This window comes from Equus caballus, chromosome 8 (assembly GCF_041296265.1).
Source record: "Equus caballus isolate H_3958 breed thoroughbred chromosome 8, TB-T2T, whole genome shotgun sequence".
Classification (NCBI taxonomy): Eukaryota; Metazoa; Chordata; class Mammalia; order Perissodactyla; family Equidae; genus Equus; species Equus caballus.
In genome coordinates, this window is record NC_091691.1 from 83,263,966 (window position 1) to 83,286,322 (window position 22,357).

Genomic DNA, 22,357 nt, shown 5'->3' on the forward strand with positions numbered 1-22,357 from the left:
TGACAGATGTTAACTAGACTTATTGTGGTGATCATTTCACAATATATACAAATATTGAATTATTATGTTATACATGTGAAACGTCAGTTACACCTCAATTAAAAAATGTAAAAGTGAGACCAGCCCTGTGGCCTAGTGGTTAAGTTCGGTGCACTCCGCTTCAGCAGCCTGGGTTCCCTTCCTGGGCATGGAACCACACCACTCATCCACAGCCATGCTGTGGCAGCAACCCAAATACAAAATAGAGGAAATTTGGCACAGAAGTTAGCTCAAGACAAATCTTCCTCAAGCAAAAAGAGGAAGATTGGCAACAGAGGTTAGCTCAGGGTGAATATTCTTCAGGGAAAAAAAAAGAAATGAAAAAACAAAGAAAAGCTTTTTAAAATGTATTATTGTAAAATAAAACATGCATACAAGAAGTGCATAAAACATAAGTGGATAGCTTGATGAATTATTGTAAAGCAAATTGAATACTGCCAGCAGTCCAGAAGTCCTCTATATTTCTCTTCCTTATCAAAAACCCCTCCCTCAACCATAGCTGTAAGCAATCGCCTGCCTTTTAGGATAATCCCCTCTTGGCTTTGTTTTATAGTTCTTAACACCCGAGTATGTATCCCTAACCACTGTAGTTTAGTTTGGCCAGTTTTTAAAATTTCATATGAATAGACTCACTTAGTGTGTATTTCTTTGTGTTGGCTTCTTTTTTTCAACATTCTCTTCGTGTTGTTGCATGTAGTAGTAGTAATTTCTTTTTCATAGTTATATTGTATTCCATTAAATTAATATGCCACAATTTATTCCTTCTCCTGTTGTGTGTGCTTGGGTTCTTTCCAGTTTTATTACAAACAGGGTTGCTCTGAACATTCTTGGGCATATATATTAATGTACATAAACATATGTTTCTGTAGGGTTTTTTTAGTTTGGGTTCTCCCAAAAGCAGACCCTGAAATGAGGATTCAAGTACAGGTAGTTTATTTAAAAGGTGACCCCAGAAAGCACTGGTGGAGGAGTGGAGAAGACAGAGAAGGGAAGAAACCCAATAAGAATTGCTTTATCAAGCACATTCCCACCATGGGCACCTGGAGCTAATCATAGTGAGTGACTCTGTGAAAGTCCTCAGAAAGCATCCTTCAGAGATCTTCCACCTGGGAAACAAGGGTGTTGGGGTATTTATCTGACAGCTCTCATCCTTCACTGATTGGGCGAAGCTCCTGGGAGATGGCATTCGTTCCCCAGCCCTTCTGGCCTGCCCTGCATATGGACAGAGCAGCATCTGGCAGCCAGAGGAAGCTCTTAGGAAAAGAGATGAAGGTGCCGGCAGTTGGAAGTTAGGCTGGCATGCACTACAATGGTGAAGGCCAAGAGACTGTGCCAGCACATGGCAGCATCTGCAACAAGGGGCTCTGTCCAGGAGCACAATTTCTGAGTCATAGGCATGTGTATATTCAATCACATCAAATACTGCCAAGCAGTTTTCTAAGCTGTCGTACCAATTTACACTCCCAATAGCAGCATAGGAGAGTTCCCATATCCTCGCCTGCACTTGGTGTGGAAAGACTTTTGCATTTAAGCTGTTTTGGTGGATGTGTAATCTTCTTGTTTTAATTTGCAATTCTTGGGTTACTAATAATTTTGAGCATCTTTATAATGTAATTATTGGCAATTTGGATTTCTTCTGTGAAGTGCCTGCTCAAGTCTTTTGCCTGTTTTCGTGTTGGGATGTCTGACTTATTCTTATTGATTCTGAATTCAGGCCCTTTGTCAGTCGTATGTGTTACTAATAGCCATGGCTCTTCTTTTTACCCTCTTATTGGTGTCTTTTGATAAAGAGAAGTTTTTAATATTAATAGACCCTAATATCCAAGTCTTTTTCTTTTGAGTTAGTACTTTTTGAGTCATTTAAGAAATATTTCCTGTGATTGTAAAGATGCTACCCGATATTATTTTCTGAAAGATTTATTCTTTTGCCATTCACGCTAAGGTCTGTGATTCATGCAGAACTTATTTTTTTGTGGATGACGTGAAGTAGGGGTCAAGAATTACAGCCTGCCCCAATGCTTATCCAGTTACCCCAGGCCCATCATTGGAAAGAGCACATTTCCCTTGTGTTCTGCAGTGCTAATCTTGTCATGAAATCAAGCGTCCACGTGGGTATGGATCAGCTAGTGAGCGCTCCATTCTGTTCCGCTGGTCTGGCTGTCTGTCTCGTCCCAGTGCTGCACCACGGAAAGTGTATTTATTAAAGGCCTGGAGAGTTGATGCAGCAAGTTCTCCCATCTTATTCTTCTTTATCAAGAATGCTTGACTATTCTTTGATTTTTGCTTTCCCATATAAATGTTAGAATTAGCTTGTTGAATCCCAACGACTGAAAGAAAAGAAGGAAGAAAGGGAAAGGAAGAGAGAAACCTGCTGGGATTTTGATTGGAGATTCGATTGGCTCTATAGATCAATATGGAGAAAATTAAACCCCTTCCAATATTGAGTCTCCCGATCCACTTATTTAGGTATTCTTTAATTTCTCTAGCAAAGTTTATAGTTTTCTCTGTCAAAGTCTTGAATACCTAGTGTTAGATTTATTTCTATGTACTTGATCTTTTGATCTTATTGTAAATGGCGTCTTTTTCATTTTCTCTTGTGTTGTATTTTTGTCTACTGATTTTGAGCCTGGGAACTTTGCTGAATTCTCATATTAATTCTCATAGTTTATCTGTATACTCTCTTGGATTTTCTCTGTATACACAATATTGACCTTTGTATGTCCATCCTGTGACTGACCACCTTACTGAACTTTCTGCAGGGAATACCCAGATGGACAGGAATTTGCCCCATGTCAGAAGTGAAACCCAAGGCATGGCTCAGACATTCAAGGGCAGTGCCAAGCCTCCTGGGGCTCCTGGCATCTCTGCACTTTGGACATAACCTTCAGAATGAGGGATGTATGTGACGTGAGCTCACACATGCGTGGCCCCACTGCTCTCTTGTTCCTTCTTCCTTCTCTCTCCTTTCTCTCTCTCCTCTTTCCCTCCTGCTCCCACAGCCCCCCACCCCCACCCCAGGATATTTGCTTTAATGAGCCAGGTGGCAGCCCTCTCACTGGCACACAGGTTATTCAACACGGAGTGCCTTGGCTGTCCAGGATAATTTGCCATATAGCCTAGAGGTTTTTCTCACCATGGCTTTGCCTACACTCACAATTGGAAGGGAGTGAAAGGAGGGAAAAAAACCCAGCAACTGAGATTGGTTCCAAGTCCGTTTGCACAGAGCTTCCTCCCTGTCTCCGCTCTTAGCTTCCCAAATGCACGTTGGTCTGGATGTCACTGGCTCCCCTGCCTGAGTGGATTGGTATCTGGTCAGTGGGGACAGCCAGCTCCCAATCTGGAGACACAGCCATTAAGCTTCCTGTCTGACTCCAGCCAGGGACATTTGGAGAAATGAGAGTGGTTAGAGTTTACTCTCTTGGGCCAAGTTCACAGTACTGGCTTCCGAGTAATGTGGACCAAGGTGGCCTTTGGTGATAAGGTCAGGAATCTCAGAGAAGCAGAGAAAACTGTAAAGCATCTAACAGTGAACTATCTGTAGTTTTCAAATTTTGGAGAGCACAAGATAATCAAATAGCAATTTGGAAACATCGTGCCTCTTGCATCCCCTCTCCCCTGCATCAAGCCCTCCCTCCTCCCAAGTGGGTGATCATTGCCCCAGGCACTCTCTGGTCCTCCATGGCCAATGCTGAGAGCCTGATCCCCAAGTCTTGTGTGTCAGATCCCTCCTCTCTTTGTCCTTGTAGCAATGTGCCAGCACCTATTCCTTTGCTGGCCCCAGGAAGCCTGCATTACTAAGATGTATCAGCATTGATGGCTTCCTGAACATTAAATATGTACTATCAGAGTGTGTATCTACTATCTTCTATTCTTGCTTCCCTATTTGAATGCAGGGGATCCTAGTATTATTTAAAAGCTCTTAAATAGGCAAATTAGTTCAGAGGAAGGGTGTCCTCCTAGACTCTGTCACCTCTCCCGTGGGCTTGCTATTCTGTCAGTACCAGGGGGCCAGCTCTTCAGAGCCGGGACGTAAAGGGAGTTTATTTCCCTTCTTCTTATCTCAAAAACCCCATAGGTTTCTCAGGGAACACGTTGGAGGTAGACATGCGAACTTACTTTTGTAACTGATTTTTCCAACACATTCCAGTTGGTTGCCTCAGTAGATCTTTCCAACACAACTCCAGCCACTGTGTTCTCCTTAGAGTGTGCCCTCCTTGCTAGAGAGGGTCACTCTCCTCTTTTTGCACAAGCCCTTGTAAGAGAGCAGCTCCAGCCTCTCCACCTGAAAGATGGAAATGACTCTCCTGTAGGCATGGTTTTCAAACCCACATACTTGGAGGCTAAGTGTCTGTGCTGACAAATGCACACCCCACCCTGTGTCCTGGCAAGATCACATGACTTCCTTCCCCACCCCCACCCTGTGTCCTGGCAAGATCACATTGAACTATTCAGGGAAAGTATTTACTGAATGCAAGGAGAATAGAGCAGTCGTGCATTATTTATTAGGGGCTAACAATACCCATCATATGTGGAATGTATTTGGACATAAATTAGTGATGTTAGGAAACACCAGGGGTCCAAAACCTATTAGGATCTCTGACACATGTGTAAAAACGCATCACAGTCTTACCTTTTCTACAAGGCTGGGAATTGGCTATGAGACAACTTCACAATGTAAACAAAAATCTTTAACCTTTTATTTGCCATTAGCCCTCGGGGCAGCTCATCTACCATTGAGTAAATCTTGGAAAATCATTTCAAATTATGAATTCTTAACTTCACCTTATACACCTTCTTTCCTCCTCTATGAAGGAAGAAAGGATATTCACATTTACTGAGTGCCTACTGTGTGCCGAGGCTTACATGTTCTCTTCATGTCCTGGAGTGGTGGGCATTAGTATCCCTATTTTATAGATGAGGAAACGGAGGCTCGAGTTCACGCGGCTGATAAGTGGAATTTGTGGAATTTGAATGTGGAATTTGAAACCGGGTCTCAATTTCAAGCTGAGGCGTCTTGCCCTACATTTGACTCACCCTCTGGGCAGGAAGGTAAAGGTTGTTCTTGGCTTCTATATCAGTTATCTATCACCACAATAATGTTACATGACACAGAACCACAAAACCCGTCCCATAAAGCCATGAGCATTCATTTTTCTCAGGATTCTATGGGTCAGCTGGGTGCTTCTGCTGATCCAGACCATGCTCAGGTGGTCTCAGCTGGGCTCACTCAGGCACCTGCAGTCAGCCGCTGGGGCCGCTGGGGCCAGCTGACCCAGGCTGGTCACGTGGCAGCCGGGCAGAGTTCCAAGACCTTGAGCAAAGCACACGGCTTCTTGAGGCCGGGGCTAGGAACTGCCACACTGTCACTTCTGCCACATTTGGTTGGCCAAAGCAAATCACCAGGCCAGCCGAGATCCACAGGAAAGTGAACAGACTCCACCTCGTGCTGGGAAGAGCTGCAGAGTCACGCTACAGGGGTTATAGACAGTGGGAGGAGAAGAATTGGGGCCAACTTTGCGATTAGTCTGCGTCAGTTCCCTCCGTGGGGCTGCTTTGCCCCCTTGGGGGCACCTGCTTCCCATAAGCCTCAGTTACCTCCTCTCCAAGCCCCTTCTCATGCATATTGAGGGGCAGAATGACTGCGGAGAATTTAAAACAGCTCTTTTCCCAAGGGGAAGGGGGGCCCGTCAGTCTGGCGAGGGTTAAGCCTTCAACCAACCTGATTAAGCTAAAGCAGGCAGCTCTCAGCATCGGCTAGCACAGGAAGGGGAGGCAGGGGGTGGGGGCGGCAGGCCCATCCTTCTCTGCCGGCACCTGAGACTGGTGCTTCTTCAGGATCCCCTTCAGGACTGGCTCCCTTTTGCCCAGCATCTTTGGCTGACATGTGTTTTGCTGGTGGAACCAGGACTCCCTCCTCTCCAGGGGTTCGGCCCCCCGCCTTCCCACAGGTCTCTGCAAGGACCTCTCTTTTGCCCCTGTGCCTGTGGTTTCCAGGGAGGAGGGTTGGAAGGAAAGTCCATTTCCGCAGGACTCAGGTGCTAACCCGGTCTGCACAGGAAAGGACGTTGGATGAGTGGGGGAGGTGCAGGGGGAGAGTCGGGGGGGCGCTGGAGTGCAGGAGGGTAAGGAAGAGCTGGATTCCTGGAGAACTGGGATGAACCTGGGAGCTCGTGAAAAAGAAACAAGTTGAGAGGAAACAGGAGAGACAGGAATTTAAAAATCAAATCTAAAAGATCAGAGATGAAAGGACAAGCCAAAGGAAGCCAATGTTTCCAGATCCTGGAGACCAAATCCGACCACGCTTGCCCTGCTGCTAACTCTCACTCAGCACGTGCTCAGGCCACCTTCCGCCAGCACGTAATTCATGAGCACCTGCCATGACCCCTGCGCGGTGGCCCCAGATATCAAAGAGGGTACTCCCCAAACCCTGAAGCTTCTTGTCTGGGAGGAAAGAGAAGCTCCCGATTCCATTCTCCACTAGGTAGGTGGGTAAATGTCCCCAGGAGAGGCACCTGCCCAGCGTGGGACTTCAGAGGCTGAACGGACTGTGTACAATAACGGTTTGCAGGTGACAGCCTACAGTTTCCATAATTCTCCTGACCACTGGAGGAAAGGTGAGAGGAGGTATCACTGAGAAAGACAGCATTTGCCTTTGGTTTGGGAAAATAAGTAAAACTGTACCAGACACAGAGAGGACCACGAAAGGCAAATCCATCACAAAAGTGGAAAGGACCTGGAGGGTCATTTCTGGTCCTGTCACCACCAGGGAAAGGAAGGCACAGAGAGGCACAGTGATCACACCCAGGTCACGCACGCAGTCACACAGCTGGGAATGGTCTGATGGGAACTGCCCCACCTTCGTCCATTTTAGTCTTCTCCCTCCATCAGTTACCTCAAGAAAAATAAAACTATAAATTCTTTTGTTTTGAGTCTTGGGATTGTAATTCATTTCCACGAGACGTTTTCTTTTCCGTCAATTGAGGCTGTTGTGCAGGAGCCCGGAGGACCCTTCCAGTATTAATAATTCTGTAGCAAATCATTGGGCAGAACTCTCCAAAATCAAATGGGAATGTCCCAGCCGCATCCTGAGAAGATTGTTCAACAGGGACCTGAATTCATGGGGCAAAAATCCCAGTAGCATGGGGAGTTTCAGCTCCAGAGCGGGGAGGACCGAGGAGTCTGACCCAGTGATCGGTCCCTCTTCCTTCACAGGCTCCCCAGGACCCGGGGAGGCTGTGACGGGGTTTCCAGGCCTATGTCCCAGCTCCAACACTAGTTCCGTCACCCTAAACAAGCTACTGAACCCTCACCAACTGTAAAATGGGAATCCACACCTCTGTCCCACCTTCCCTTCAAAGATGTTGTGGAAAGAAAGTTCTGATGGGGATCCAGACCATGGCTTCAGCTCAGACTCACCTCGCTTGGCTTCCAGCTCCCTACATGTAAACTGACAGCCCCAGACTAACAAGAGTCTTAAGATCCTATGACTGAGCGATGAGGATCAAGTTGTGGGAGGTAAGAGATGTGCAGGTGCCTTGAAGAGCTGAAGACACAGCACCTGTGAGATCAGGTGTCAAGGTGAAGTGTAGTTGCAGGATGATCCCCAGCCTCTATCTGCCTCACAGAACCTACTAGATACTCCCCTCTCACCCTACAAACACACACACACACACACAACTGAAGTTACTCTACCCATGTCCAGGCAGAGCCCTCTGAGGGAAAACCAAAGGGGAAAAGAAACAGGTGGCAAGCAGGTGGTGGCCCTGTGCCTGTCCCCACTTTGCTTCTCTCTACCACTCTGCCTTCCTTTCCCCTCCCCACCAGCACCAAGGCCCTGGTTTCCGGCAATCCTTTAGCCCTCACTATGCAAATATCAAAAGACCTTTGTCACAGGAAGGGAAATTAGTGGTGCATGAAAAGGAGCCTTTTCTGTCAGGGAAACTACACAGTCACTGACCTTTGTGGTCGGCACCAGGCCCCTCCCCAGCCGCAAGTGAAAGGAAAGCACAGGATGATTCATCACTTTTCGTGGCCTCCTTAATATTTTTCTCCAGTCCCTGGTACTGTCCCTCACCCTGTGCAGCCTCCCTTTGAATCTCCTGCCGTGAATCACCTCTGGCTTTGTAACCTTGCCACATGCCCTGACCACGCACCTCCATGCTGCCCATGTCTGAGCGCTGGGCAGAGCTGTGGCCAGCTACTCTGGGCGCCTGGGGACAGTTGGGTTCCCAAGGATACCCAGGAGCTGCTTGCGTGGGTAGGGAGCTGGGCTTGGCAGGCAGGGAGAAAGGTTCAGTTGTGGCGAGTTCTTCTCTCTCTCCTGGCTCGGATCAGCTACAGGCCGTGGCACGTCCTTAGAGATGCGCTTTCTTTGTCCTGATTCTGACCGTCTGAGGGAGAAAAACACTGTGGCCGAGAGGGAAAAGGCGAGTTAGAGTCAAGATCTCAGGGAGGGCTTGTGCCTTGGACCAGAACTTGCCTCTTATTATTTCATTCTGGGAACTCACTGGTTTGAAAAATTTGTCTACCCCGGACCCTGCCTTTCCTAGGCAGTGACTGGCTGTCACCTTTGTCATTAACCACAGATCCCTCTATCTGTGTATACCTGCCAGTCCCAGGTTCTGGTCCACGGGAGACAGCTAGCACTCCCAATCTGAGTTCACGCTGCTTCTGCCCAAAAAGGGAGGAAGAGGCACTGTAGCCTGGGTGGATAACCTCATTGTAGATAAACAAATGATTTCTCCTCTTCTTTGAAAAATAAATGAGCTCTTGAACTCCCATAGCCCACATAGGGATCACTTGCCCATGAGAGGAGGGAAGTCAAGGATGGCTGAGGGCTGTCTGCATCCACGCCCATGTCCATCACCCTGTGTGATACACACCTCACCCCTGGGCATGCCCTTCCTGCTTTTCTCCTGGAAGATGGAGGAGAAGGAACAGATTCAAGTGGCCTGCAGGAGACTGGGCTGACCTCACACCTTCCTGGGGCAGAATTTACCTTGAGTGGCTGGGACCCAGCAGAGACTAGATCCACAAACACCACCGATGAGCACCTGCTGTTCATTGAGTGTCTAACACACATTCCCAGGTCATAGGGAGCTACTTGGCATTTTACTAGCTGTGTAGAAATGGGTACTTGACTGTAGAGTGTAATATTTTAACACCAAAACCATTTATACTCTGACTCTGCCTGTGGACATAGCTGGCTTCACACCTTGGTTCTGAGAAATTCTGAGGTTCACAACCTCATACCAGCTTCCCGACACCTTTCTCTCTGTCTGCCTTTTCTCAGACTTTCAAAGCAGGTGTTCCCTTGTTTTTATTTTCCTTCAACTCCTGACCAGTTGCCTTTTGTGAGTAAGAATCGTGGGGTGGCAACTGCTAGCTGTAAGGACTCTGGGCTTATGTACCTACTGCCCCATTATTTTGGGCTTTTGGACTTGCCGTACATTTGCGGACCACAGGCTACAGATTGGTATTTGTTGGTGTGGCATCTGGTGGCTTTGGAAAGATGTTGAGAAGGCATACACTGGATCTGTTGATCTCTTCTTTCTCTGCAGTTTGCTGAACATTAAACCTTTAACATTTTTCTGTTAAAGTTTATATGTGTGTGTATATGTGCGTCTGTGTGCATAAAACAAAATATAACCTGATAGGCTAACATGGACCTGCACCAATACTGTCTAAACACCCTATTAAAAGCACATATAAAGCATTATCTGAAGAATAATCAATATTGGTATGAAAATTGAGGGCTGTCCGGTTAATCCAAAGGAGCAAGAGTTGACAGAGGACCTCAACCAATGTTTGAAGAAGATATTTGCCCAGATTTTGTTATCAGGAGATTACCATGCACCACTATTTATTCATAATCCTCCAGATGAAGGCTTGGCACCAGGTGTCCAAGGAGGTTAGGGGAGGAACAGTAATAGTCTGGGGACCTAACGTGACAGTGTAATCAAGCACACTGGTTCCCATGTCTCAGAAAAGCCCGAGTTGGTTTATGAAAGCACAGGTTCTGGGACCCTACCCCACAAGGTGAACATCAGAATCTCTGGGGGTGGAGCCCCAGAGGCTGTTGTGCAAACAGGTCCCTTCATGTGCCAGTGGCGTGGGTGCCATTTCTGTAGAGGAGAAAGATGGAGAGACCAAAGGACCGGATCCTTGCCCTGGGTCTGCAGCAAACTTGGAATGTGAGCTCCGTCAATCGTGTACACCCTCTAGGTCTCCATTTATTTTGTTTTAAAATGAAAATAATTTTGCCTATTTATTTACTTCAAGATTGCTGGGGTCATCCACTGAGAGGGAGGGTGGGGAAGGAGCATGTACATGTTACCTCACTTAAGCCTCGGCTGAGGTGAGCTTCATCATTTCCATTATTCAGATGAGGAAGACAGGCACTGAGAGGATAAGTAATTATCTGAGATCCCAAGTCTTGGAGGCAAAGGAGCCCAGATTTGAATCCAGGCACGTCTAGCTCCAGAGATTTCCGTTCCATCAAGGTGCTCCTCTGAGATTGTAGAAATCGGGTAGATGCTTGCTAGTCAAACTGAGGCAGGTGGACCAGCAGCATCGGCATCACCTGGAAGCTCATTTGGAAATGCAGATTCTCAGGCCCTGCCCCAGGCTGGCTGCACCCGAATCTGCATTTGAAAGAGCTCTCCAGATGATTCCTTTGCACCTTAGAGCTTAGAAGCACTGTTGTAAAGAACTGAGATTGGACAAGAGAGAGCAAGTCTGAAAGTGAGGTTATGATAAACTACATAATCCAACAAAAATGCAAGATCCTCGCAGGAATGAGCAAAGACAACAACTCTATCGGGAAACTCCTATAGAGAGAGAAGGACAGCCATAGCTGACGCCTTATCTGAGAAAGTCCAAATCTCCCAAGAGAATAGGTTTTTAGATGGATGTTTTTATAGGGGGGGTGTGTGTGTGTTTAACTTTCGAAGGCAATGTGATTACTTTCATTCTTTAAAATGAGAGAAGGAAAAATCAGGAAGAAAGAGTTGGGCAAAGCTGACACAGCCCCACAGTTTTCCTTTTTGAGGGTTCTCCTGTTCCTGCCCTTTGAGAGTGTCGTCACTTTTCATTTATTTTGAGAGTGATTCGTTTATGGCAGATAGCATCCACCAGGGAGGATGGCCAGTTAGGCAGGGGGAAGTTCAGCTTCCAGAATATCCTTTCTGTGGGTGTTGGTCCTCAGGTTAAATCCTAAGACCTAACAGTAGATATTCCCCTGATACCCAAACTGTAGCAGACCCACTACGCACGGCGCTCCTTGCAGAATGCAACGAGCAGGAAATACCCTGACCCAGGGCTTGGAAGAGAAATCTGCAAACCAGGGCTTTGAGGAGTATGGAATAGCATCCAGGCAGCACCCCGAACTGCCAGGCTTGGGGTAACATCAGTCCAAATAGGAAGAGATTCACAACCTGGGCCAGAATGTCCAGTGGGATTTGCTTCCGGAAGAGTGTGTGAAGCCGGCCCCTGCTCCCTCCTTCCTGCTCCGGGATTAACCCTGTTGAAGCTGCACCACAACCCTGCGGGAGCTATTTCTTTCCAGTGATTTTAACACGTGTTCTCATGTTTAAATTCGTGATTTGTGGGCCCTGTATTATTTAACCCTTACGAGTCACTTTTCTCAGACCAAATCTGTCTATGAAGTGTACAGATTCCCTAAAAGAGCCAAGACACCACTTGTCATCGGTATCCCAAGCATTCATTTATGTCCGTGGCTCCAAAAAGAGCCAGTCGGGAATATGACACAGACCTGACACCTGCCTTCTGGGAACTTGAAGGGTAAGGCAGAGGTAGTGACACATAAATTAATGTCCTGGCTGTATATGTCAATGCAGGTGTGGATACACATCTACTAAGTCAGAGACTCTGCATGTACTGTTGACATATCTAAGGGGTCCTGACATTGTAACTTTGGGTTCTTCCACTGCGCTCAGCTCTGGTCTTCTGGTACTGGCTTCACCTCACACTTAGCCAAATTAGAGGTGGCTAAACCAATATTTTCCTATCTTTCCCTCCCTGTGTTGTTTTGTTTTTTTTTTAATTTTTCAAAAGTCTGGAAGAAGGGGCTTTGGGTCAGGATGATACCATCATTCTGTCACTTCTAATTTCATTCTGTTAACAATTTCTTGAGTCATATGAGTAGAAGCTTTGGTTTTGAAAAATTAGGCACTTTTAAGTTTTGACTCCCGAATGTAATTTCAGCTCAGCCGTAAACAGTTCTAGAGCATGCGTATGAAGGGGAGCTGCTGAGCCAGGCTTCCCCTGGGCACCTGGAGTCCTCACTCCCTTCACAGCGCCTGATTTCAGAGATCAAGAATTTTAAGGGTGTGGGGGGGTGGGGGTTGAAAGAGAAAGCAACCCCAATTGGTTCAAAACCAGACTGTGTAAAACAGCCCTGCTGTTCCCTCCTTTCTCCCTTCCCCGACTAACTGATGCCTTCCATCACCAGAGATGAACCGAGAAGGGTGGTTATTGACAGCTGGGCAATTTGCACAATAAAGTTTAACGGTTTACATCCCCTTGTACGACTTTGTCAATGTTTTCAATGGATCACCTTCTCAGGCCAGTTCTCACTCTCATACTGAATCTCTCCTTCTTCTCTTTCTTTCCCTTCAAGCGTGCAAACGCAAAGAGCAAGAACCTAACAAAGACAGGAACAATTCCCAGAAGAAATCCCGCCTGGTGTTCACCGACCTCCAACGCCGAACACTCTTCGCCATCTTCAAGGAGAACAAACGTCCGTCCAAAGAGATGCAGATCACCATTTCCCAGCAGCTGGGCCTGGAGCTCACGACTGTCAGCAACTTCTTCATGAACGCCCGGCGTCGAAGCCTGGAGAAGTGGCAAGACGACCTGAGCACAGGGGGCTCCTCGTCCACCTCGAGCACTTGTACCAAAGCGTGATGGAAGGACTCTCAGTTTGGCACAAGTCACCTCCAAGCGAGGACCACAGATACCAAAAGAAAACACAAAGGAAAAAGACACCAGATTCTTAGCTGGGGCCCTTCACTGGTGATTTGAAAGCACAATTCTCTTGAAAAGAAACTTCTATTCTAGCTGTAATCATAGGCCAGGTGTTCTTTTGTTTGTTTGTTTTAATGGCTATGGAGTCCAAGTGCAAGCTGAAAATTAATCTCTTTGAACCAGTCATTGTCCTCTGAGCATGCTAAGCATCCCAGAAACCCAAATGGGGGACTTCCTGGAGCAAATTAATTTCAGTGTGGTGGCAACCAAGCTCAGGATTGCTTAAAAGGTTAACAGTCCTGCTTTGGGTCCCGTCAGCTTCTTGCAGTCAGATTTCCACAAGTAACAGTGGGAATTTGGCCCATGTAAGAACTCTGAGTTTGGGTTCCCAAGATGCTGCAATGAGGGAAGAATCTAGCAACAAGAATGACCTCATTTGCTTTCCAAGTGCTTAGCCTCATCATACCACAGTACACAAAGTTCACAGCCATAACATAAAAAACATCAGAATGATAATTATTGAGCACAAGTTTTAAATATGGAAGTCAAAAAAAATAAAAATCCAAGGACCTGTTTTTCCAACTCAGGCATCTTTTCATTGAATGGTTTAGAAAGCTTTCAGTTGATCCAGTTTACAGTTTTCTTTCCCTTACCTCCTGGAAATCTCACGTGGTCTTGGATCCATCAAAAAAACAAATCAGTGCACTTGAGCTCAAAGTATCAAGCACAACAAAGATAAAGAGAGAAGTCAGGAAGGTTCTGGATTCATCACATCTGGATTTTCAAGACGCCGATTGTGAAGTCATTAGGGAATCGTTGGGAATATGGCTTCAAGCACATTTTGCAGTTTGCTACAAATTCTGTTTGTACATAATGCAGACGCACACTCAGGAGGCCAATTTAACTGTTACGGTACATGGAGCAAATGCAGCATTTTAAAAGATCTACATTTTTTTACATCACTAATGTATCTTTCTTGGTTACTAGTCACCTGGTTCCTCCTATTGTGCATTCTTACCACCACATAATTCATTTTCACTGTTTCAGATTTAAGTTGTTCCCTCATCCATCCCATTGGTAGGGATCTTTTCAGTGTTTTCTAGCAAGAAAAAAATGAATAATTCAAACCACCATACATGTTACTCATGACTGTCATCTAGTCCTAAGTCTCTTCCATTGTTGAATGATCCTAGAAAAACAGCTGAATAAATCTGGAGAAAACACAGCACACCAAAGAAGCAGAATACTGCAAACCAAAGACATTTCTTACTTGCCATTTTCTAGCCTAAAAATACTGTGATTACTTTTAGAAATCAGAAAACCTCTGCAACTCCAAATGGCATTCAGCTCTTGCATTCGGCTCTCCATCAGGCAGAGCAGACTGGCTACACCAAGGACGTTAGCCAAGCCACCCAGGGAGTGGCTTTGCCACGTCAGCTCTGGTTCCTGGCTGTCACCTTCCCACAGCAAGCGGAAGAGTGCCCACAGGACTCTGGGAGATTGCAAAGGTCACGATGTGCATATTTACCAGTGAATGGCCCCAGGTGGGCACCATGGGGATGTTCAAAGCAAGCCAAACACTGCAGTGATTCTTTACGGACACTTGAGACTGACTTTTTTATGAATTACTTAATCGAAACCAAAGAAACTTTTTCTGCACCTACTTCTGCAACAAACAAAACCGTCCCATTAAAATGAATAAATAACGAAATACGTAAGTCAATGAAAATCACCACCAACAAGAAGGAAGCACGCCAGAAAAAAAAAAAAAAAACAGCGAGACACACTGTGTTCAAACAGACCTCTTGGGACATTTTTTGGAAGCAGATTCTAAAGAAAGGGTTGAGACAAGAATAGAAATAAGGAAAAGCCTCAGTGGCGGCTGCTTCATTTGACAACTCACGCGGTAATCTTAAAGTTGAAGATTGTCTTTAATTTGTGCCTATGCAGTTTTCAAAAGAACACGGAACAGAGCAACAGAAACCTCAACAGCTACAATACCAAAGATGAGGATTTCTCACACCTCTTGTTTCAGTTCGTTATCTCCTCTTGCCTGGCTAAAATACTAATAGCGCCATTGATCTGTGTAAAGGTAATCAATTTTGTTTCTGAGCAACAAAAGGAAAGGGTCATTTATTTGATTTTATTGTTTCCCTTTAATTTTGTTTTATGGCTTTCTACCCTAACATGGAATCTTTCAAAGGATTCCATGGACTCCAAGTTTAAGATGTTGGGATACTGAATGATTCTCTTCTCTCTGCTTTGCAGAGTGCGAGGAATAATACTGTCACTTGAATGTTCTTTGCTTATCCCTTAGACTTGGTTGCTTCTCTGTTCAGAGTCTCATCATCAGGGGAGGGAAGGGGAGTGAGGGTTAGGGTCAGGGGTCTTGGTGACACATCCTCTCCCAAGCCACAGAACCAAAGAGTTTATAGAGGAATGGACAGCCTCATTTTCGTGTGATTGCTACATCTAACAGGGCTTCATTTGAGGGTGGGGGAAACATGTAAAAATAATTGCCAGTTTCTACTTTTCTATTAGCTTTTTAAAAATCAGCTGTAAAGTTGCATTTCTAAAGAAAGATATATATATAATATAGGAATACATATATAGATTCAACTTGACATTGGTGATAACCCAAAATTATTGCTATCCAAATTCATGTCTTGTTTTTGTCAAGTGCTTTGTTTATTAAGTATTCAGTTCAGAATTTTGCTCATCTCTAATCATGCCATCCCAGAGTTCATTTGCCGCTGTGGATGATTTGGAGTATTCAGATTTCTGTGAAAACTCCTGGGAAAGGTTGAAAGTCGAGTTCAAGCATTTCAGCATTTAACCTGTTGATAAATGGATCTGTGGTGCAAATGAGTTTTATTTGTATTTGGAGTCATCTCTATTCTATCCCTCAACCATGATCAAGATGGTGAGTAAGGTTCATCCACCAGACCCCGAACAGAACTGGACCAGGGCCAGTGGCAGTGGGGTGCTCATCTTCTGTAACTGCTGGGAAGGCTCAGTAGTCCATTCCCACCAGTTATGGAGATGAAGCCAGCCCAGAAATCTGTTATCCAGGAGCTGCCCTGTCCCATTAGGGTATTCTAGATCCCCCTCAGTAAGTCGATCCACCAGAGGGATTTCTCATAGCGGAAGTCCAAGTCCTGTTGCAATGGGTTGATTAGGTTTCCTCAGGGTTGTAATTACCAATTCGTATAGACAAGCCTGTGTGCAACCACAGCTGGCACTGGGGTGAGGCAGTGGTGCTGGGTGGGGAGATGATTCTCAATCTTGGTGAAAAAATGCAAAGCAGGGTTTGGGGAGAACCCGAGAGTCTTGCCCCTGGGAGTCCCGTTGTCCATTGTGCTGCCTCCCTTCTCCCACCATGTGGGTCTCTGTTTGCAGGGTAACTGCCATGGAGCTGGGAAAGAAGGTGACTCTCTATGGCTTCTGTAATTCATCCTACCTGGGGATATTCCTTGACTTTTCCCTTTGTCCCTTTGTCTCTTGCTCATTCTGCGTGTCTGCTTTGTCAAATGACCAAGAAAAGAGCATATTTCAGCAGGGAAATGCTCCAAAAGGGTGGATAAAAATGAGTTTCAGCTTGGGTATTTCTAAATGAATCCTTGTGACTTGTGGCCAATGGAAATGGTTGTTCTTCTTGAGATTGAATTAAGGAGCCAAACCTTCTTGGTTTGGTTAGTGGTTCTTTGACATTTGGGTCTCTGGCATCCCCTGGAGTTGTCTAAACCCAAAGAGGCTGCCTCTGTGGCCTGAGATTTCAACACTGACCAAACCAGGTGTAGTCACATATGCCTTCAGTGCTCCTGGTGATTTGAGGAAGATCTCATAATGTAAAAATTGCAAGAACTTCCCTCCAAGGACTTTTGACAAATGTCTCATACAAGATAATGTCACACCAGAGAGAAGTGCTTCCTTTTAAAAGATGATTCACATACGTGTATAAATACATATGTGTATCTATATATTTATGTATCAAAATTTTAAGCCCCACAGAATTTCAACTTGTTAAAAATATGAAAGAAAAAAACCCCTTCAAGTTGAAAGGTAATGGAATTTGACCCAGTGAATTTCCTCAAGCATTGTTAAAACTTATTTTAAGTTAATAATTTCATAGAAAACTGTTTGGACTTGGTTATAGTTTAGGATCCATTTTCTCAATTCAAGAAGAATTCCAGGCATGCCTTAGCTATCAGCAATGAAAGTGTGAAGGGACAGTTCTCAACCAAAATTCACATTCTTGAGGCAACAGAAATCCAAATGCTATTGAGTGGAAAAATACTTTTCTTTATTCCTTTAGGCAAATATGCTTGCTTTACTTTTGTTTTCCATGTGATTTTGTTATGGGGGATATAATTGTTTCATTCTGGGAAATTTTTTTAAAAAGAGCCAATGTATCTCTTTTTTAAAGGAAAACAGCAACAACAATAAAAACTCAACCCCAATATGTAAAGGCTTTTCCAAAATGTAAAATAGCGTGTAGGTTGTACCACTTAAAGGTACAGGTGAGAATGAGCCACAAAGGACCCAGCGTGACGCTTTCTCTGGAGAGATCAGGGCATCACTTCTGCAGCGTCTCTCTTCCCGCAGAGTCTTGGCAGTTGTGGGCTTAGGAAAAGCTAACTTTCATTGCCAGCTAAAACCAAATCAAAATTAGGAAGGTAAATCTGATACATATACACATACCAATATATACACACACGTGCATTTTTGTAAGTCAAGCAGTGTACTTCACAGCCAAATATAAATACCTTTTAGATGATCAACCATTTTACCTAATCTGTACTGGGTGCCCACCTATTTGTGCTAATAAATTAAAGTTGAGCATATTTAAAAAAATATATATCACTACCACTTGGGTAGGGGGGCACACCTTCCCACTTTTGAAAATGCTGGTGGAATTATAGAAGTGTCTGATTACCACTACCAAAGTGTCGTGACAATATACCTTTGCGGTGAACTCTGATTTTTCACGAGGTTATATAGTAGGAATTTTAAAAAATATAAAAAGAACTGTCTGAGCTCCAATGTTGTTGAAGAATAATGTATTATATTAAAAAGTAGAGAAAATGAGATGATGCCTGTGTTCAAGGTTGACCTCAAGTGCTGTGAGGATAACTGTCACGATTCCTAACAGATTGGAGCGGATTTTTTTGTTGTTGTTGCTGATACTGTGTGGTGCAGATCTGTTAGCCTGACCAGGAAGAGTGAGAGGGGATAGAGCTGGTGTGCCTACAACTTTCTGGTATTTACCTGCAAGACTGGATAGCTTAATAATTTTGTACCTTTAGCTAAGCCCAAATCACCTCTAAAACAACAGGAGGTTCTAGTTTTCAAATAAGGCCACAAAATCCTTACTAAAGGAAGAAGGGGCACCTGAGGTTGATGTATAACTCTCCTAAGTTAGTGACATTGACTTTAAACATGGATGTCCCAATGCCTATTTTCTACCCATGATTTGTTTCTTTACAAGGGTAGGGGAAAAGGAAGGTTTGTTTATTTGTTTCAGAAAGTCTCAGAATAAGTTATAAAATACAAAAACAATTATTAAAATAATATAGGGCCTCACATAGGTGGATACAAAATTGACGCTGATGGGCTATTGGATGAATCCCACAGGGACCAGAAATGCTTATTGTTCTCAGACACCAAAATGACTCTTGACAGTCCGAGGCAAGTCAAAGCTAGAGCCCAAGCTTTCCTTATAGGTTTTTGAGTTTGGTTGACTGTAATCAACCAGCTAATACCTTTTTAGTGGAGAAAGTGTGTATAGGAAAAACACTTTGCTACAGGTTTGTTCATCCTGTGGAAGTCTTCCACTCTGCTCCATCTTTAGCAGCAGGATTTCACATAGCATCAACCTGGGTAGATAAATTTGCTTAAACCTTATACAGTCGGTCAGCTTGGATGTATACAGATTTAGATACATCTTTTCACATGTATTCTCATAGATGTCCTTAGCACACATGGCCCATGGGTGTCTAGACTGAGCACAGACACGTGTGCACAAACATCTCCATACATACATACTGTCATCTGTTACAATAAATAAATTTTAAGTGATCATTTAACATGTATGTGGTACTTCTGCAATGTACATTGTTTTCATTATTTATTGTAACATTGAAAACTAAAGTGCAGGAAAAAAAACAGTATCCCAGCATCTTCATTGTGTACACTTGGAATTCCTTTCATTTGGGCACATTCAAGATAAACTCAACTTCCAAGTGGATGGTATGTAATCATCTGTGTAAGATACACATGCTTGATGACTTCGGTTGAATAGCTTTATTCTGGATCTCTCATAACTAAAGCTAAATCCAAAGACCTGAAAAAGGACCAAAAAAAAAAAAAATGGAAATACAGAAAACAAAAAAAGAGAAAGAAGGAAGAAAATAGCAAAGTAAAACGCAAAGTAATAGGGGAAAAGTGGGCTCTGGTTTCCAGGGTTGAGACAATGGTGATGTGGTATTGTGGGGGCTGCGCTAGCTAGAGTGGGGAAGTGGCGATTTTTCTTTCATGCTTGTCACATCTAAATGGCCTTGAGGAACATGAGAAAGAGGTTATAATTTCCTGCTTTATTTTCATTTAGACTATCAAAAGAGGTTATCCATTTTGTCCATCAAACAATGAAGACAGTCAAAAGAAACACTTTTTTCCTTGTCTCTTTGGGTTATGACCCAACAAGCTAAGTACCATTAATGTAATTAATTTATTTAAATTAGTTTCTAGCACACAAATGTATAGGATTTGGTAATTATTTAATCATTCTTCCTTAGTTTGACTTTGCTCCTTGTGCTTATTTATCAAAATCTAGACCAATGGTGCATCAGAGATGCAAAATCCCTTTTAGAATTCTCTTGAAGTTTAGTTTGCTTTATAAAGCAGTGAAATTCTGTTACAGACAGGGAAGAAATACAGGTTACAACAAAAATTGAGGTATTTTTCCTTCTTGAATTAACTTTTAAAATAGCTTAATAACAATGATTAAATTATTTAATTTAAGTTCGCAACCCCACCAGGTACCAGGCGAACTTCCCCTTTTAATTATTGGGGCCCTCAGAGCCTTCCTATTGTAACTTATTTATTTAACTTATTCAGCACCTGAGAAAGGTGCGCTGTATAGTTTATATTTTTTATTTAAAACAACAGAGAGCACTGCCGTTCATTTGCTGTCAGAACAACAGAGCAAAGTTGGTGGACGAGCGATGACTGTTCAGCCCGAGCCTGTGCATTCAGAAAACGGAAGCCGAGACCCCGCTTCACCAGCCTGGATTTCGGGGCTTCTATACAGAAACTGGAAAAATAAATTTTAAAAAAATCGTAACAGCAAAAAGAGAGGAACCCTTATACTAGCTGCTTCCAAGAATGAACTCTGTGTGTGTGTAAAACAACAAAACAAAAAAGGAAAAAAAAAAAGCAGAAAAAAGAAAAAAAAGGAAAAACTTTCTATTTCTAGTGAGAACCAAAGAAGGCTACCTCACTGACTTTTTCCATTTGTAATTTTAATCGTGTTGATGACACCAAAGATACCAAAGATTTCTTTCTCTGTGCGGTCTGCATTTTGCTTATGCTCTTTTATAATTTTAACTATTCTCTCTGACATATGGTATGTACAGCCACAGCTCAGATACCCCAAAGAAATAATTATATATGCGATGGCGGCTGCTGATTTGAAAAGGGATATTTTCTGTGTTTCTCTCATTTGTCCGCTGTCCCCTCCACATGTCCAGGATGCAAGTTCAGGTGCTGCTGTAATTGGATTCCTTAAATTCCACTTCCAAATTGGTGAAGAAGACTGGTTGGAAGTGGCCTTCAGTCCTAGCCACAACCTCTGTCCCCGGTTTGGAGCTGTCACAGTAAAGATTTCCAATTACTAGACATAGAAACTCAATCATTGAATAGCAGAGCTGGAAGCAACCTTAGAAATCACTTAGTCCAGCCCCCCGAGGCCTGGAGGAGAGAAATGTTTCTCCAGGTTGAACATCTATAGGCAAAGCCCAGACAAGCTCCTGCCTCTCCTCCAGGGCTGTCCCCATTGCTCAGTGCTACCTCTGTATGAGATGGGCCCCTCATTGGCAAAGAGGAAGACAGCAATCCTTTAGCAACGAGTAGAGCCTGGGGCTCATCACTTAACATTTTCACTCTGTAAAAATAGCCACAGGCATTTCAGTGTCTGTCTAATTAGAATCTCAAAGCCACATCTATAAAGATGGCCAGCTTTGAAATATTAGGACTCCTAGAGGGAATTTTGCCCTGGAAGTACATGCTGATCCAGTGTCATCACTGTTGAACCTCCCCATTACAAAGTGTTATATAGAGAGAAGCTTTTGGAGATTTTTTATTTTTCCTTTTTCTCCCCAAAGCCCCCCAGTACGTAGTTGTATATTTTAGTTGTGGGTCCATCTAGTTGTGGCATGTGGGATGCCGCCTCAGCATGGCCTGATGAGTGGTGCCACATCCGCACCCAGGATTCGAACCGGCAAAACCCTGGGCCACCGAAGTGGAGCGCGCGAACTTAACCACTCGGCCACGGGGCCGGCCCCTATATAGAAGCTTTTGATTCAGTGAGAAGAGAAAGCTCATTCTTGGTCTGTTGAGTTGAATTATTATGGATATTTTTAAGTCAGTATTTATCAGAGAAAGGGAATTTGATCACTGTTTGCACATGTGACATTTAAGCTCTTCAGCTTTTTCCTTTTACTCTGACCTCTAGGTGTTTAAATTTCGTTTCTAGGCCACCTCTGTATTTATGAGAGAAGGTTAAGCCTTACATCATTAGATGCTAAAGGATTAGTTATTGTAAATGAAAGATGACCCCAAAATTTCAGAGGAATAGACATGCCAGTTTGAGAAATGATTACTTAAATTTGCTTCTCTTTTCCCTTCTTACTCATGAAATTAACTGATCTTCTTTAAGTTTCTTTCATTTCCATTAAATGATTAAATGACTGTTAGAATCCATTCTTCAGAGTGATTTGTATATTAGCCAATGAGTCATTCTCAGCTTTGACCAAATAGGTTTTAGACATATGCAAAGATCCACCTCTAGTCCATGTAGTTCTTTCTTGAGTGCTAGTATTTTGTACTTCCTGTAGTGTAGTTAGCTCTGAGCTTTTTAAGAGAACATTTAGACAAAGAAGCTAAGAAGGGAAAAGACCAATCAATTCATCCATTCCATGCATCAACAGAGGGTAGCTAGTACAGAAATTTAGAAGACAGACCAACAGACTTTAGGAAACACTCTTACCCCTTTCTGTAGTTTCCAAGCGCCATACTGACATGTGAAAGTTCTCTCCTGTCCAAACATGCTCAA

At 43.9% G+C, this 22,357-nt stretch overlaps 1 protein-coding gene and 1 long non-coding RNA gene across 2 annotated transcripts in view; both read left to right on the forward strand.

Annotated features, from left to right (window-relative positions):
- Positions 1-14,721, forward strand: part of ONECUT2 (one cut homeobox 2) — a 43,098-nt gene extending 28,377 nt beyond the window's left edge. The window contains exon 2 of the mRNA XM_001488892.6: positions 12,680-14,721. Coding sequence (XP_001488942.3) covers positions 12,680-12,966 — 287 coding nt within the window. The 3' untranslated portion in view covers positions 12,967-14,721. The remainder of the gene's footprint in view (positions 1-12,679) is intronic.
- Positions 14,722-14,872: 151 nt separating this feature from the next.
- On the forward strand, positions 14,873-20,486 carry LOC138925421 (uncharacterized). Its single transcript, XR_011441546.1, has 2 exons — positions 14,873-15,118; positions 20,194-20,486. It is a non-coding gene; the product is annotated as an uncharacterized lncRNA (long non-coding RNA).
- Positions 20,487-22,357: the final 1,871 nt, after the last annotated feature.